The 16,593-nt window shown below is 42.8% G+C and overlaps 1 protein-coding gene across 3 annotated transcripts in view; it reads right to left on the reverse strand.

The window, feature by feature from the left end:
- The window catches only part of LNX2 (ligand of numb-protein X 2), a 62,276-nt gene that overhangs the window by 21,371 nt on the left and 24,312 nt on the right, over positions 1–16,593 (reverse strand). For all 3 annotated transcript variants that reach the window (XM_075419822.1, XM_075419838.1, XM_075419831.1), the window contains exon 2: positions 6,709–7,236. In XM_075419822.1, the coding sequence (XP_075275937.1) occupies positions 6,709–7,109 (401 nt within the window). In that variant the 5' untranslated portion in view covers positions 7,110–7,236. The remainder of the gene's footprint in view (positions 1–6,708; positions 7,237–16,593) is intronic.

The raw sequence follows: 16,593 nt of genomic DNA on the forward strand, positions 1-16,593 counted from the left end.
GATCCACAAGAGTTTAGGATGAAGGCACTCCAAGCTGCATGTCCTTGCTGTCCCTCAACTGCTCTGCTACAGGACTGGCGATTTTTCAGCAGAGATGAATGAATAGCTAAAAACTGACAGCGTCAGAGGATCATGCTTTAATTCCACTGAGCTTGGATGGCAGAGCCCAGCCTTACCAGACCACTTCTGTGAACCCAGATACTTCCTTCGGTATCTTCTACCACAATACTGTGCTGTTGACTCTTACTCAGCCAGCTCACAAGGCCTGTGGATCCCAAAGGACTTGGTGTGCATGGCAAAGCACACATTGGAAATCTGTTTTTTTTAAAACTACATCAAACCAGGGCAGAACAAAAATCATCCCTGGGAGTATCCTATTTCTGTCAAAGCCTTCCAGACCACAGCCAGGTCCTCCTCCACATTCCCCCATCGCTACCTGGCAGCTGATGAAAGTCGTCATGCAAAATATAAATAGATTTGTGGTGTGTTTTATTTAAATGATATTTAATTATCATTTCAAAGCCTAATATCAAGAAATGCAGCCTCCTGAGCACACCTACTCAGCTCAGAGGAATCCCTTTTGTGCAGCACTCTGCAAGGCAAAAAAGGAAAAAACCACAGATTCTTCCCCAAATGAACCAGTAATTGTAACAGACTACGACTTTCAGCCTAGCATAGTGGAACTGCACTGCCAGGAAAGTAGGTGTCTGGAAGAGACATTAATTCATGGTATGCTAACTCCTAGGTCTTTAAACACAGTATGCCACCTACCAAGCAGCAAAGCCCCTTGGTATTCAAGCACACCTATAAGGAGATTTTTCATTTCCATTTGCAACATAAAAAGATTTTTATTGGCAGTAGGAATGTATTATTCACAAACAGCAAAATGATACAGCAGTTGTAACAGTTAACAAGCACCAATAAATCTCTAAAGGTGCACACCTTCACTAATACTGTTTTTGCCAAATACCTGGGATAAGAGCATTTTGGACTAAATCTTGTAACAAATTACGACAGATGGGCATCTCGGGATCAAAACGAGCATTGAAGATTGTTTTTATGGGCACAGGAATCCACTCTCATACAACAAATTGCGTAAAAAAGGGCTGAAATGAGACTGAAATGTGTCATATAGGAACGACATTTCTTATGTACCTACAAAGCCAGAATATCTTGGCTAGGAGAGAGAGAAACGGCAGGAATGTTGTTTAGAATTTCCAGAAATTATTTAATTTCTTTCATGAATCAAGATGCTCAGGAGTAGAGATACTGAAACAACCAGCTAAAGCAACTGAGAGATGTTATTTATCGGGAAACTCACAGGGCAGTTGTTCTTGGGATGTAAAAATGAGCTTCGGCTTACATTCATCAATTCCCTTCTCTCCTCCCTTCAGCAGCAGCTTTTGCTCAGTTCTGGATGGTGAAAAGCAGGGCTTTTACCTTCAACTTCTCTTAATCCATATCAGACAGAGAAGAAAAGGGATTTTTTGGTTTTGATTTTTTTTTTTAGAGCCAAGTCTGCTGGGTTTCTCATTTAAAAGCTGACTTCTTGGAACACTAACAGCAATCCCTCTCTGCAGATAAAAAGAGTTTACATTCAAAATTAAGATGTAGTTTACAGTGTATTCTGTGGAATAACAGTAGGGGCTCAAAAAACACATTTGCTCGCTGGCTACTGAAAAGAATGATTTCATTGTAACTTCTGCCATCAGTTTCTGCCCGCTCCAGAGGCTCGATAAAAGCAAACTCTACCAAATAGCCTCAAACCTGTTGCACTAAATTGTTTTCCAAGCAGGAGCTGAATCTAAGCAAAGACTGCAGAGAAGCAACCCAAATGCCTTTGCTTTTGCTCATAAAACTTTGCCAGCACAGTGACCTTAAGCAGTAATTCTGGCAAGATTTACAGCTGAAATTCTGAGTAAAACACGGTGCTGCTTTGGAAAGTTAAGTGTTTGGGTCTTGGATTTTCTTTTTCCAGGAAAAAAAAAAAAAAAAAAAAGGAGAAAAAAAAGAAAAGGAGGCACTAGAAGTTATCAAGGTTTGGGAATCAGCAAAGACTCAGGAAAAAGAAAAAGAAAAAAGAGTGGTTTTGTTGCACATCTGTCTCACACCCAATGATCTGAGAAGCCTACAAGGACCCAGGTAGCTTCAGAACAGAGACCAAGCACAGAAAGACCCATCACATTTCTAGCAATGGAAAGAGTCTGTAGGGTATGGAGAAACTCCAAATCTGTTGCCTATCCACTCATACAGGCATAAGAAAAGACCTGCCAAAAGAGGGTTGATCCTACAGATCCTCTCTACTTCTGCTGCTGCTGCGAAGAGCAGGGTAGGGACAGTGCTTGCAGCTACCGTGGGACCAGGAGGGACGAACCGGACTCAGCAGCACGATCATAAACACCAAAATAACTGGGACTGCCAAGATTTTGAATGATAGAATTATGTATCTATACAACGAATCTTCCCGTGGCTCTTTTTAATCTAAATTCATATATTAAGCATGCTGACTGACACACGGTGAATAGCTCGGTAATTTCTTCCATAAAATACAACCCTACATAAAGTTCATACTTAAGTTGACAGAAAATTGGCTTGACTGTTGGCCTTAACATTAAAACATTTGGAAAAATGTCTCCATCCAAAACAGTAACTTAAACTAATAGGGCTGAATATAGAAGGGGGAAAATGGAAGCCCAACTCAAAAGCAATACATAAACACAACACTTAACACTCTCACTAAAAAGTTGTATAAATTTCAGAGTATGTTTCTGTACAGTGAAGTTTGTTCAGGTCTGAATAATCCATAAGAATTAACTGAATTAAAGTCATACATAGAAAAGCTCAGTAATTTTTTGTTGGATTTCCTTCTGATAAATTTACCCTGGATGGATAGAAGTGGAACTGGCACCTACTTTACTAAACACTAACAAATTGTCTGTACCATGTGACTGGGAAAAACAGTAATACTCAGCATTACTGACATATTTTTTTCCTTTAAGTCAGATTATGTGCATTGTGTTTAACTTTCGAAACCACAGTTCCCAAGTAAATGTGATGAAACTGAAAGACTGATAAATCAAGAATATTTTCTTCCTGCAGTGAGGTATCACGGAGTGCAATTAGTGACCATGAAGTAATCAAATTTGTGTCTCATGCTTCTCATCTCCTTGCTGGAGCAGCTCGCAGCAACCTTACACTCCGAGGTGCCTGCTGGATACGATGACATTTTCTTCCAGCTTTTACGCTCAAATGGAGCCAATTATAACAACACTGCAAAACCTGAATGTGAATGTTTTCAGACAGTGAAAACTAACCAACCATACTGCATTTCCTAGAAATACAAACTAACTCATGCTTGTTGAGACTGGTTTGTATTACTCTATGCTGAAAATTATAATAATACTGAATTTTATATTTTTTTCCTACATTTAATGATCAGTAGTAGAATTTTACTGGATTCACTAATCCATATAAAATCAAATTCAAACTATGCAATTGCTGCTATCGTTTATGTCAGCAACGACAATTTACAGGTGCTCAGATGTTTGCAGATAAACTTAATTGAAAACTGTAAATCACCATATACTCAAAATGCATATCAGCATCCCAAGACAACAGAAGGAACTGAAGATGAGCAGCCATCTGCAACTGAAAGCATTTTCCAGCTGACAAACACGAAAAGCTAGTGGCTCAGCTCACTTCGATTTCATAATAACCTTGTGCATTAAGTAAATGAGTATTTCCTAAAGTGAGCACACGTAGTGTTCCATGTACAAATAAATTACATGGCCTTGTTGTAAACAACCTCAGTATAGCTCAAAGAGATGCCAACCAAAGAAAACAGACTGAAAAGTGAGGGAAATGACAGTAGGAAACCAAAAGATGAATCAAATATGTAGCAGGAGTCTTGCTAGCATTCTGCCTTTTACTAAAATCAAATAGGTTTAATATCAGGATTATAAGTCAAACAAACAGTAGGCAACCTCACCACCTCCAAGTCATCATACAGATCAGAAATTACTTGCCTGAAGGAAACAAGAAAGAGCCCAAGCTAACATGGAAACCGTGTGGAGTAATAAAAAAAGGAAAAAAAAGATGATAGAGAAAGGCTCCTCGTTAGTCCCCGTACCTCCCTGACACGGACACCACATGTACACATTCATGCTGGGAGTACAACAGCAAACCCCAGGCAACTCCAGGCTCACCACACTCCATAGGGTTGCCGCATGCAATGTCCTGCATGCCCAAGGTCCTCCCAGGCTCTGAACCCTCAGAAACCTTCAGGACACAGCCAAGAAGGAAGCGGGCACTCTAGAGAAACACATGTGAACAAACTTTCCAAGGCAGGCGGTGGCTGCTCTCTTCCTGTCTCTGCAGAGCTCTCACCCACACATACGCCCGCACCATGCCTGACTCCCAAGCAGTCTCCTCCGCAATGCCACCCTTCACCCAAAGATGGTCTCCAAGAGTCTTCAACTGGACAAAGACCGAGACTTGGAAAGAAGTTCATGGGGTAGATCCATGCACCTCTCAAGCAGACCTTTCCATGCGGGTGGCCAGAAGTGCCGCTGGACCCGAGCGAGGGCGGGCGGAGGAGGCACGCAGCTCACACCAGCCTCCTTTCAGGGGGGGCAACGGGGAAGGAAACCTCTCCCCATGCTGCCACCACTGGCCCTTCCTCTGGGCCCCAGGGTTGTCAATCCCAGTGGGGAGAGCTCTTTGCCCAAAGAGCCAGCACAGATAAGACTACCAAATCACAAAACACCCTCATGAAATGGGCAACTGCTGAAGTTTATGCAGGCTGGTTTAAAAAATATACAGAGGAAGAAAAAAAAAGAGTATCAAACTGAAAGAAAGCAAAGCAAGTAACAACAAAGCCCATGATGAAGTCATGGAAATGAAAAAGATCTCATCTCGGCCGGTGACCGAGGAGACCAGAAGAGTTGGGACTCATACTACCTGTTTTCTCGAGGAGTTGCCAGACAATATGCCTGTTTTTACGAATGCTGCTGACAAAAATGCTCACATGTTGAGCTTTATTTCCCTAGTGCCTTTCCTCTACGTCTAATGGATATACGCAATGCTTATTCTTCTGGGTTTGATGCTTTTTTGCAGGAACAGTTACACACTTCTCTGAAACCGCTCTCTGCAAAATGAACACAGGATTTCAAACAGCATTGATTTGTACACAGGGAATATTTTCTGGTAGCAGATGCAATTCACCTGAACTGGATCCTCTGAACTCAGATGCATTTCCCCTGAATACATAACTTCCTTCTCTATGTAATTCTTCACAATACTGCTCTTGTAATTTCATAAATCTATAAACAGTTGAAAGTTAGTTGGTACAGATATGCATAATATTTCTTAGCCCTGACTCATTAATTCCACCACATTTTAGCTTTAACATAAGTGGTATGTCCAACTTTTTGTTCATGATTCCTGTAATGAAATACCTAATGATGTAAAAAACTATCTGTTTATTTACTGAAAATATTCTCCAACCTATAGAGGAAATAAAAGAAGTCAAACATACCCCTTCAAATAAATTAAATATTTTTCCATTAGAAAAATAGCACTGCCTTACAGAGAAGAACAAAACATCTTCACATAGTAGGGTACCGCACACACGGTATGGAGGCATTTCCTTTGCTGGAAGAACAAAGTGCACTAGTTTGCACAATATGAACTATCATTCCATCTGAATTTCATAATCGTAGAATACAAGGTTGGAAGGGACCACAAGGATCACCTGGTCTAACCTTATAAAAAAACAATTTCTCCCCTTCCATCATGGCCTCCTTTCAATATTTAAATATTTAGGGTACGATGGCATAAAGCAGAAGAACTATAAAATTATTAACAGTTGAAAATAAGGTCCCAAACATTTAGGTGCAGGTAGTATTAGAATGTGTTTCTCTGACACAAAATCACTCATGAAAGCTGCACCCAAACTTCCCACTGAAGTGATGAGTTTCTACCAAATTAACAGGGTGTTGGAAGTGTTCTATAATCAATCACAACAAACAAACAAATCCTAGAAACTACATCATGTTCACATAACATACCATTAACCTGTTCAGTAAACAGATTTATTTTTACAACAGAGAAAAGTAGGTCTTGCAGGAGTCTCAAGAGACACCCTGTCCATCTGCCTACCTCAAAGCAGAATCAGTTCTGCCCTAACTGTTCCTGATAAAGGTTGGTTTAACATGCTCATAAACACTTCTGAGAGTGGGGAGTACACAACCACCACCCAAGCAATCTATGTCAATGCAGGACCTTTATAAAGCTTTTTTTCCTAAAATCTGAACTAAATCTCCTTTGTTCCTGTTGCACTATTTCCTTCCTCTTTGCAGACAGAGTTTGCACATTTCTCCTTTTCCCCCTCCCCCAGCCTTTTTTCCCCTACCATAAACCACCCCCATTTTCTTTAACTTTTTCTATGTATCATGTTTTTGAGACCTCTAATGAATCATGTTGTTCTCCCCATAACTCTCTCCAAGTGTTCTTCACTATTTCTGGTGCGATGCCCACAACATGATCCAGCGCTCCAGGTGTGCACAGTTACAGACCAACCATTTCCTACAGTGAATTTAAAAACCACCAACAACCTTCTCCCCCATCCTGTCCCCAGTTTCTACTGCCACACAAACTGGCCTGCCAGGTGTGTAACGACCAGGCAAAACAAGCGTCTGCACCGCTCACCTGTTTTTGAGATGTGCCGCCAGGTCACATCGCTGCATGACTTCCTGACACACGGAAGAGAAGGGGCACAAAACACACAGCTTGTCTAACAGTTTATGAACAAGAATGCTGGATTTTTTGCAGAGTTTAAAATGGAGCCTTTTTCGATCCAGCGGGCAGAAATCCTTCTCCTGCAGAAAGTTCCTTAGGCACTTGTAGCAGAAAGTGTGTCCACAGGGAGTGTCCAACGGCTGCAACAAGGGCTGAAGGCAAATGTGGCAGACCAAGTCATCGTCCACTTCATTCTGGTAGTTGTAGAGGTGGTTCTCCCTTGTCCAGTGCTGCTGGCCACACTCGAAGCACAGAGGGTTCAAGGAGGCATTTTGCTCCACCGAAGCCATGTCGTCACCTGTAGTCCCCATGGTACAGCTAAGAAGGCTGACGGATCCTCCTCCTCCTCCTCCTCATAGGATAGGGTTGCTCACGTAAAGCTCAGAGGGAAGCAACTTCTTCCAGGCTGACTTACGGTCTTCAGCCAAATGACATTTTCTGCAACAAATAAAAAAAATAAGAATTTTTCGTTTCGCACAAATTATGAAAGTTCTTGTCAGAACTTTTGACTTCTGGGTTTATCAAAACACAACAGTTGAACAGGTTAAAAGCATATTCCTGTTTTCTGTATATTTGTCATATAAGCGAGCAACAAAAAAAAAAATCTGTAAGTGCAATTCCTTTTAGAACACAAACTTTTCACAGCTTCGTAACAGCTGCTGCACTGCGCAGTTTTCACCGGCACGATGACCGGTTTGTGACAGCAAGGGCACCGCATTATGCAATGTCACACTTTAAGTGTGCAATTACCATCTAGCACAAAAATCCCTGTTGTGGAATAGTGGTTATATGACCAAGTAATTAAATGTGTTCTTTAATATGAGATTACTATCTTAATCTGGTCCTACTCTCCTTTTTTGATTGTGACTATTAATGTAGAATATTACACATTAAAGGTCTAAATACATTGAATTAAAAATAACAGCAATGAACCACTTACCTTGTTCTTTTCATTAGTAATGTTGCATATAGGTCACCACTTACCTTCAGGTTTTCTCTGTGGGTTGCTACATGGTAACAGGGACTGATTCTATTCAATATACCACATCGGATTTAGTACAGAGGCCAGTAATAAAAATGTGGAATAAAGTAATCATACGAAGCTATTGGTTCCAAACAATTACCCTGTTTTCTTTTTATCTAACAAAATTACAGCATACTCCATGTCACAATAATCACATCAGTCAAAGGACTGCAGGTCTGTCACTGTGGGATTTATTTTCTAAACTTTGTAAGTTGTCAGACTTTGTCCCTCTTAAAACAGCTGCCTGGTCAGGAACCTGTGCAGCCATTAGTCTGCAGTTTCAACCACTAAACCCTTACCTCTCCCAACCTTATTTACCCTCTTCTCCCTTACAAAATCACATTGCTTGACACTCATAACAGGATGATTTAGAAAATACAACAAATTTTCTCACATTCTTATGAGACTTCCTCATTTGTTAGTTTTGGTAAATGTTCTCATCAGTGGGTGGAAAAAAAAAATATCAATTTGAACAATGGTTACTTTGTGCCTGAATTCATTATTGCAATTCTGCAAGCAACACTCGTAACAGACACTTAGTGTGTTCTAGGAGAGCAGTATCAAGCGCACAGAGAAATAAAAAACTGCTAGTCTAGGTACCAGCCCATCATCTTTATTTTTAGCTGCTGAAATGTAGTCATAAATATATTCTGAAATTCATGTGGAACACATGCACTTCACCATGTCTTATAAGAGAATCCCTGTTTCGGTTTTTGCCCCTTAACCTCACACAGCCACGCACAAGACTTACGGCACATTTTACAAGGATTATTATGTCCTTTGACGCAAAAAGGATTAAATAGTAATTTGTAATCCAGGCTTCTATTCTGCTGTGGAAATTGATGCTCATCGTTTCCCTGCCTCATAGTAGATAATGTGCACCTTCTGGAAAGGATTTCACGAGGGAAGAGCATAGCGGTTCTTTGTTACTGGATACTAAGAAGGCAAAATGAGACCCCAAAAGAGATTACGCAAAAACCAGTCTTAAACGTGTTATGTAAGAGTTCAAAGATTGGAGAGCAGCTGAGGAGAGCAGCGCACGGGGCCCTCGTGCTCAAACCGCAGCGCTCTCGCTTTGCGTTCATGCTACCGGATTAACACAGCAGGGATGAGACCCATCTAATGGCTGCTCTTTATGTAATGCAAAATAAGATAAGCATTCTAGAAAAACACTGCATTGATTTGTGACTTTACTGCTGCTTGGGGCACCAGGAGAGGAACACGTGGCATGTGTTGTATTGCACTTGGGGGTACCCGCAACATCAACAGGCAGGGGAGAGGAAGGGGGCATGCAGCACAGGCAGAGAAAGTCATTTTAAGAGCCTGCTGCCCAACTGCTAGACCCACTCCTGTTGTTGACTTTGACCGGAATTCTTCCTCCTTCTCCAAAGAACCCAGGTCCCAAGAAAGGAGCAAGCCCTACATGAGCAAGGCTATGGAAAAACCCAGGGACCATTCTGTGCACTGCAGTTATGGAGCTCCAAGTTACGGATCCCTGACAGCGAGCATCCCGAATTCACCTTCTCGAAGGCTTCTGGAGTTTCTACCCTTTGGAGTCTATGGGACTCACACGGCAGTCTGCTACAGAGCACCAGGCAGTGTCACACAGTAAATACACCCGTAAGGTACTTGCTGTGGCCAAAGATAGCTGCACCTCTCTGTTGTAATTAAATCCTTTCCTGTGTCAAAAACTTTTTTAAATAGCTTACGATACATTTTGAACAAAAAGCAAAATATGAAAAGTTATTGAGAGATGAAACTTTCACTGTCATGTTTTAAATTGTCATGAGAAGCCTTCTTTCTTTGCAAAGGTATATCCAGAGGCAAGCTCTATGTACAGCAATCACAAGAGCTTGCCCTCAGTGAAACGCAGGCAGTGACTCTCTGTTGCCCACCCCTGAAGGAGGTGAGCAGACAGACCTGTTCCTGCGACTGCCCCATCCCAGTGTCTTCACACTGCTGGTGTGGGGACAAGTGCCCTCGGCTGTGCTCGCTGCGAAGATGTCACTTCAGGTCAGGCGCACGCTGCTTCTGCAGGCTGCTGGCATTGCCTCTAGCCGTTCCTCAGTGCCACCACTGCCCTGTTAGCTTCAACCATCAATAAATACCACGTACACTAACTCGACCACCTTTTCTGCAGCTGATGTGACCACCCTCCCACCACCTCTCTGCTGGCAGAGCTGCGGGAGAAATAGACAGTGGATAAAAACATGAAGATTCAAAAAAAAAAAAAATCCAAAAAAATCCAAGCCCCAAAACCCAAAACCAAACACCACTACCACCACCCAAAAACAACTCCCAAAAACTCCATCAAGATTTCTTCACTTTTGCACTGCTGTTTGGTTCCTTCATTGCTGTGCTGCATTTGGGGCAAGCCTGCTTCGTGACTGAGGAATCCGTCACCAGGATCTGGACTGATTATATACCACAGCTAATTATTGATTCCAAGACTTCTCACAGGCTTCTCCCAGTGCAAAATATCAACTGATTGTACAAAGTCCACAAACACAGTCTTTGTGGTCTGAGCAACAAGTGGGATGGCAGGCAGGGTCTAAATTTCACTATATCCCTGAAATCCACAATACTGGAGCAGTGCCATTTAGAACATCCTACTTCAACCCTCTTTAGGCATCCCTTATATTATTTGCTGTATCTCTTATCACTGCAGATCACCAGGTCCACAGGGTGATGTCAGCTCAGGAAAGCTGCAAACAGGAAAAACAGTCAGAATTACAAAAAGTTATAGAGGGTGAAAGAGCCAGCCAGGCCTGTTATTCAAGTCATATAATTCCCTAGGAAATAATTCTCCTGGGACTCCATTACAACAGCTGAACAGCGCAGGTGGTGCCCTGCTTTCAGTTTTAAATCACAATCCACTTGGGAACTGGGTAAGACTGGACATCCAACCGTGCAAAATTTTTATTTTATTTTTTAAGTGGAGCGTGCACGAGAGTGATTTTAGACTGAAAAAGACAGCCTTATCCATAGGCCTCCTCTAGTTCTGACTTACTGATTCAACTAACATTCTTCGGTGAAGCGTGACACGTTTTTACACAAAAGCATAAGATGTCAGGCTTTATACCTACATCAGATTTCATGATGTTTATTCCTTCTGTCTGAATGGGCACTATAAAAAAAAAAAGCACCACCACCACCAAACAACAAGCCAACCAGAACTGTAGCAATAACTTCGCCTTTTTACTACAGTTGTCTTTTTTACTATGGTTGTCTTTTTTTACATAAGTCACAAATAATTAATGCTAATTTCAGTTTGAAGTTAATGCAAATACATATTTTCCAATGAATGCTCTCAGAGATTTAAGTAATCTATTTCTAAATTCTGTTATTAAAATCCTGGAGATTTAGAGCCCATTAACTGACTGTTCAAAATTTTACAAAAAAATCTGATTATACCCCAGTAGCAAACAACTAAGGAAAATACCCATCTTACCAACTAATCTCTCTAAAAATTATCTTGAATACACCACAATTTCATATTTTGTTTACTGCCCTATGCAATTTCCTCAACCAAAAGCGAAGGTCAAAAGAACACGCTTTGCTGAATGACAGCCCTGCACCTTTGCTGGACTCCAGTGCTGCTGTACCCCAACACAGCTGGGATGCAGACCTTTCTGTTCTGTGGCTAACAACTCTCTACACCAGAATGAACATCATCTCACTGAGACTTCATAGAATCATAGATTCATTAAGGCTGGAAAAGACCTCTCAAATCATCAAGTCCAACCGTCAACCCACCACCAGGGCAGGACCGGCACTTGGCCTTGTAGAACCTCATACGACTGGCCTCGGCCCCTCAATCCAGTTTGTTGATCTAGTCTGTCTCTTCCTACCTGAGCACCCAAGCTAGCTAGGAAGGATCTTGGGGTATCCAAATTCCCCTGCCTTGATCAAACCAGGGCTGTGAACAGGACCTCTTAGCAGCCAGGAGTGGATCCACAGCAGTCCCAGGAGAGGGAAACTAGACAGTGGTTACACCCATTGCTTAAAACCACATCATAACTGATTAAAAATCAGATCTTAGTTCCCAGCCCAGTATCCTTCACAGGAATTACAGTATCAGGCTGATGATTCCTAACTGTTTCAAAAGCAGGCCCTAGCCTGAGTGGAAGAATAAAAGATAGCAGAAGCTAATAAAAAACATGATGAGAATAGATAGCTGGCGCGCAGCACTAGAGGGGAAAAGTGTTATTCCACATCTTCCAATAAGCGTGACCTAGCTTATTAGATACAATCTCTGCTTTAATATTAAAGCCATACAGCAAACAAGTGAAGCAGAACTAGCAACTTGTATTGACTTTACAATATCCATGTTAATTATACCGATATCTGAGGGCTGCACTGTCTTCAAACACCAAACCCCAATTCGATTCTAGTCCAAGTTTATGAGACAGTCATCCTGTTTGACTCTTCCTCTTTTTGAAAATGCCAGCAACTGAAAGTGTTATCAAAAGATGGCATCTGGCAGCTCAAAGTCAGGAAAAAACCTACGAGAGATGGGCAGACCACAACAATTAAGACTGGGACAGATTTCTGCTAATCTGCAGCCACGCTGTCAGTGCATGCCAATGATCCAATACACTTCTTTTTTGTACCAATAAGCAACCCTTTTCCGTGTTTTTTGAAGTCATTTAGCAGAATGACTGGAATTTTTATATTCAAATTAAATAAAATTGTGCCTGAACGGCAACCTTGTTCCACTGAACCACAACCAGACAATGCTGGGCTTGCAGTAAAACCAGCTTTCCACTGATTATTTCTTTGCCTCTGTGTTTGTCTTTTTGCTCCATCAAAGCAATGCCCACACAGCCAATGTGTCAGCCCTACACCAGATGTTGACGTGGCATCGTCACTGCAAAGGCAACAGGTCATAGGTGATGGTTTACCTTCCCCACCTCAGGGGTGCAGGTTTCTACATGCAATATCCTAAAAAAGACGTGCACGCACACTCCCCTTGCTGGGTATTTCTGGAGTATGGCATTTTTCCAGGCTGTGAAATGAAACCCTGCTTAAATGTGGCGAAGAAGGAGTGTTTGGGAGAATTAACAGGACTGTAAGTTGCGTTCAGTATTTGTGGAGTGCTGCGTTTCCGTGGCAACAGGGGGCTACGGGCTTTAATTACTGCCGCGACGTGCAGGGCCCCTGCAGCACAGCAGCACGCGTGAGAAGCTGCCAGGTGAGGGGACCGGTGTCCGAGGGCATCCGAGCAGCCGTCGCACCAGGGAAGCAAGAGATGTAAAGAACGGGGAAACCGAGGGGAAGCACAAGACCATCTGACCTCAGAAGAGAAGATGGGTGACACCTGTCTCCCAAAACCAGCACCTCAAACCCAGGGTTGCTCAACACCAGGGGATGACCAGAGGAAAAAGAAGAATGTGGTGCCCAAAGATAAAGCAAGTGGCCAGAAGGTTTTGCTCAAACATGCAAAGATCATCCTGCAGCCATTTTCTACGGCACAAATGGAATGGCTTCTATTTTGGGACCAGGAGATTAAAATAGCTTTACTTTAGTCAAATCGGTCTTGAACAAGAGAGGGAAGATGAGGACTGTGACCGTACAGAAGTCTCTGCAATGAAAAACCCATTCTTTATAGCAAATATAGAGCCACATCCGACACGTCATCTTAGAAGAGAAGAAAAGGAGACAAGAGCATGAATCTTTAATGAAGATACACCTACACATCTACAGACTAAACCTTGCATGCTCCTACTGAACAAGAGGAGCATGGAAAAGGAAGACATAAGACACACAAGCCCAGCCAGATGAGAGCCGCCCAGGTTTGGATGGCCGGGTCGCTCTCCTGGCCTCCTCCGAGGAGAAAGGACTTGAACTTGCACCATCTTCCCCACAGGCATGGCAGCCACTGCTACCCACCATACCTGAAGCCTCGCTCACAAGCATTCGCCCTTCTCTGCCAGGCTGCTTCACGAGAGAGGCGGTGGCCACCTTTACAATTTGGAAGATCCAATTTCTGCGGCTACATTCAATTTTCTGCTAAGTGGAAAGAGAAGGGCCTGTTTCTGGGGGTTAACCCTGCTTGGTGTCAGAAGCCACCCCACCGCAGAAACTACCGAATGCAGGACAAGTGCCTGAGGGCTCGAGATGCTCCCAGGCCTCCCAACAACTGAGTAGGTTTGCAACTTCTAGGCCTGAGTGTATAAAAAAATTCTGCATGAAACCTCCTTCAAACTCCTAAATCGCTTCTGGGATTTTGCAGCAGTGAAAAAAATAAATAAAAAGAAGCAAAGTTAAATGAAAGTGAAAATAACCCACACTCACCTGCCAGTAAAGCCAAAGCCAAATTTCCTTCCTAGTGCAAAGGACATAACGAAAGTAGTATCTTGCTACCGCTCTTGTAACGCGTGGTCTTTTACATCCAGTGGGAGCAAAATAAGCACCCCAACAGCCAAAAATCCACCACTAGGAGACAGTTAGCGAGGCTTTCTTCTTGGTGACGGAGCAGAGGAGAAAGGCAAGAAAGAGTAAAACATTTGCTTATCTACCATGGTTATTTTCTGCAGTGCAATCTGTCCACCAGCCCTCGCCATATGTGCCACCCTTTCTGTCTGGAGAGATGAATGCATCAGAAAGCTGTCCATCAAGATGCTAAACCTTCTTGGAAAGCCCTCCCCTGTGCACTTTGCCCTGAAATGGGGACTTTCGTGGATGAACAGAAAACACTTAAATAGATTAAACGTAGCTGATTCCTGCGTATGCACAAAGACAATTTGATTTGATTAATTCAAATTTTAAAGAGCTGAAGCGATTCAGACATAAAGAAGGAAGCAGTGAGCTATGTTCCCTTTTTCTGCTCTTTCATATAACCAGCGCCCGTCCCTACAGGTGTGCACGGAGAAAATTCAGGGAGTCAACACTTGGATTAATCACAAAATGGCTTTGATGACAGAGAGAAGCTGGGGGTGGAAAGAAGGATAAAAGAACTTTCTGGGTAGTTAAATCGCAGGACTAACTATTTTCAGGGAGAAACACCAGCCCAGTCTCTTCCTTCGGGCGTATGCTGCCTTGCGTAACGTGTTACAGCTGGTTCTCCCCATCAACCAAACCCCCAGTGATGGTGAAAAGCTATTTTGAAAGGTAAACTAAGCTTGTTTCTTAGCAGTTCTTACCTCAGCCGCATCATGAAAAAAAAATGAAGCTGCCCTCTACTAAGCTAACAAAAAAGAACAATTTCTCTCAAAACAAGGATTTCTAAGATCTGTGTGTGATGGAACCAAGAGTACACACTTCAGAGACGTCTCGGGTAAACGATAAGCCACATGCTGTCCTTGCCCTGCAGGAAAGCAGGCAGAGTCCTCCACAGGAGCGAGCACCCGTCAGCTGTGAGGAACCCACGACAACCCCTGGCCAGAGGAAGAAACCTGAAAGTACGGGAGAACGAGTGCGGATGAGGGTCTAGACAGAAGGCTTGTGGCTTCAGCCTCCAGTCTTGACCTGCCAAAGGGCACCCCAGCAGCTCAGGAGCATTGCTTGAAGAGCTAAGGCAATCCCCTAAACCAGTCTGCCCTGCCTGGAGACTGCTTATCTTCTCCCTAATGAAACAGAACAAATATCACCACATCAGGACTCTCCAAAAAAGAAGCCCACAGTCAAAAGAGTGCTTAAATTGGGCTACCTATGCACAGGCCAAATCAGGTAGGAGACGCGACTTGCTCGTGAGCAGGGTACAGCACACAGAGTGACCGGTTCACCTGCGAACCACCCCACTGGGTCTGCAGCCCAGCACGACGACACTGGAGCTGGGAAAGCCATGCCAGCTCCGGTCACCCCTCGGCAAGCTGGTGGCTCGTGAAAGCACTGCCGTGCCTCAGCGGTCCCTCCCTCTGCCTGGGATGCCATCCGCTAGCTGTCACTTGAATTAACCCCACGGTAAAGGCAGGTTCTTTGATTCTTAATGCTTTAAGGTGATGGCTGCGCCTCTCCCCATTAACCCTGCTGAAGACATTTCACTTTGCTGCTGTACATAACTTAATTTCCACCTGATTTCCAGGGAGCTCTTTGCTTCTGATCCATGTAAAAAGATTATTTTCAGAGCTAGCTGCCTGACCCAGCTTTGAGCACACAGGAAAGGCAGAGTACAACCCGTCCTCAGGCTCTTCTGCATTTGTACAAAATACCCCCGTATTATTTTCAGGATGCTTGTCCAAAAATAAAAACTTTACATTGCTGTCCTCTGCTCACATTCTCTATACGTACATGTACCATACCTCAGATAGATGTACTTTAGTCACAGATACTAAAAATACATGACTCCATGCATCATCAGAATTTACATAACGAGAACATGTTAGATCTAGAAGCTGTAGTGTTAAATATACAAATATTATCTTAAATACAAAACATTTAAATATTTTGTATGTAAACAGGTCTTTACATACACAGTAGACTAACACTTGATCCAGGGCCTCCAGACAGGATTCAGAGAGGGAAGTGGACTTCAAGTTGACTATGTAAAGTCAAGTCTGCTTATGCAGATTTGATAGAGACAAGGAATACGGAAGCAAGGACAGCACTGCATTCATTAATAGTCCAACTGTAGGAATCACACACTTTCCACTTCATCCCTTGTAATTCCACAGCCACCAAGAAAGAGCGGAGACAACATTTGTTGAATAAAAAAACCAACAAAAAACCGCAAACATTTTTCCTAAAACATTTCTCTATCCCCTAACCATGTTTTCCAGCTGTTTATTTCAATTACTTTCCCTATAAGCTTGGCTGACTGCATTTTAAAT

This window comes from Opisthocomus hoazin, chromosome 1 (assembly GCF_030867145.1).
Source record: "Opisthocomus hoazin isolate bOpiHoa1 chromosome 1, bOpiHoa1.hap1, whole genome shotgun sequence".
Lineage (NCBI taxonomy): Eukaryota > Metazoa > Chordata > Aves > Opisthocomiformes > Opisthocomidae > Opisthocomus > Opisthocomus hoazin.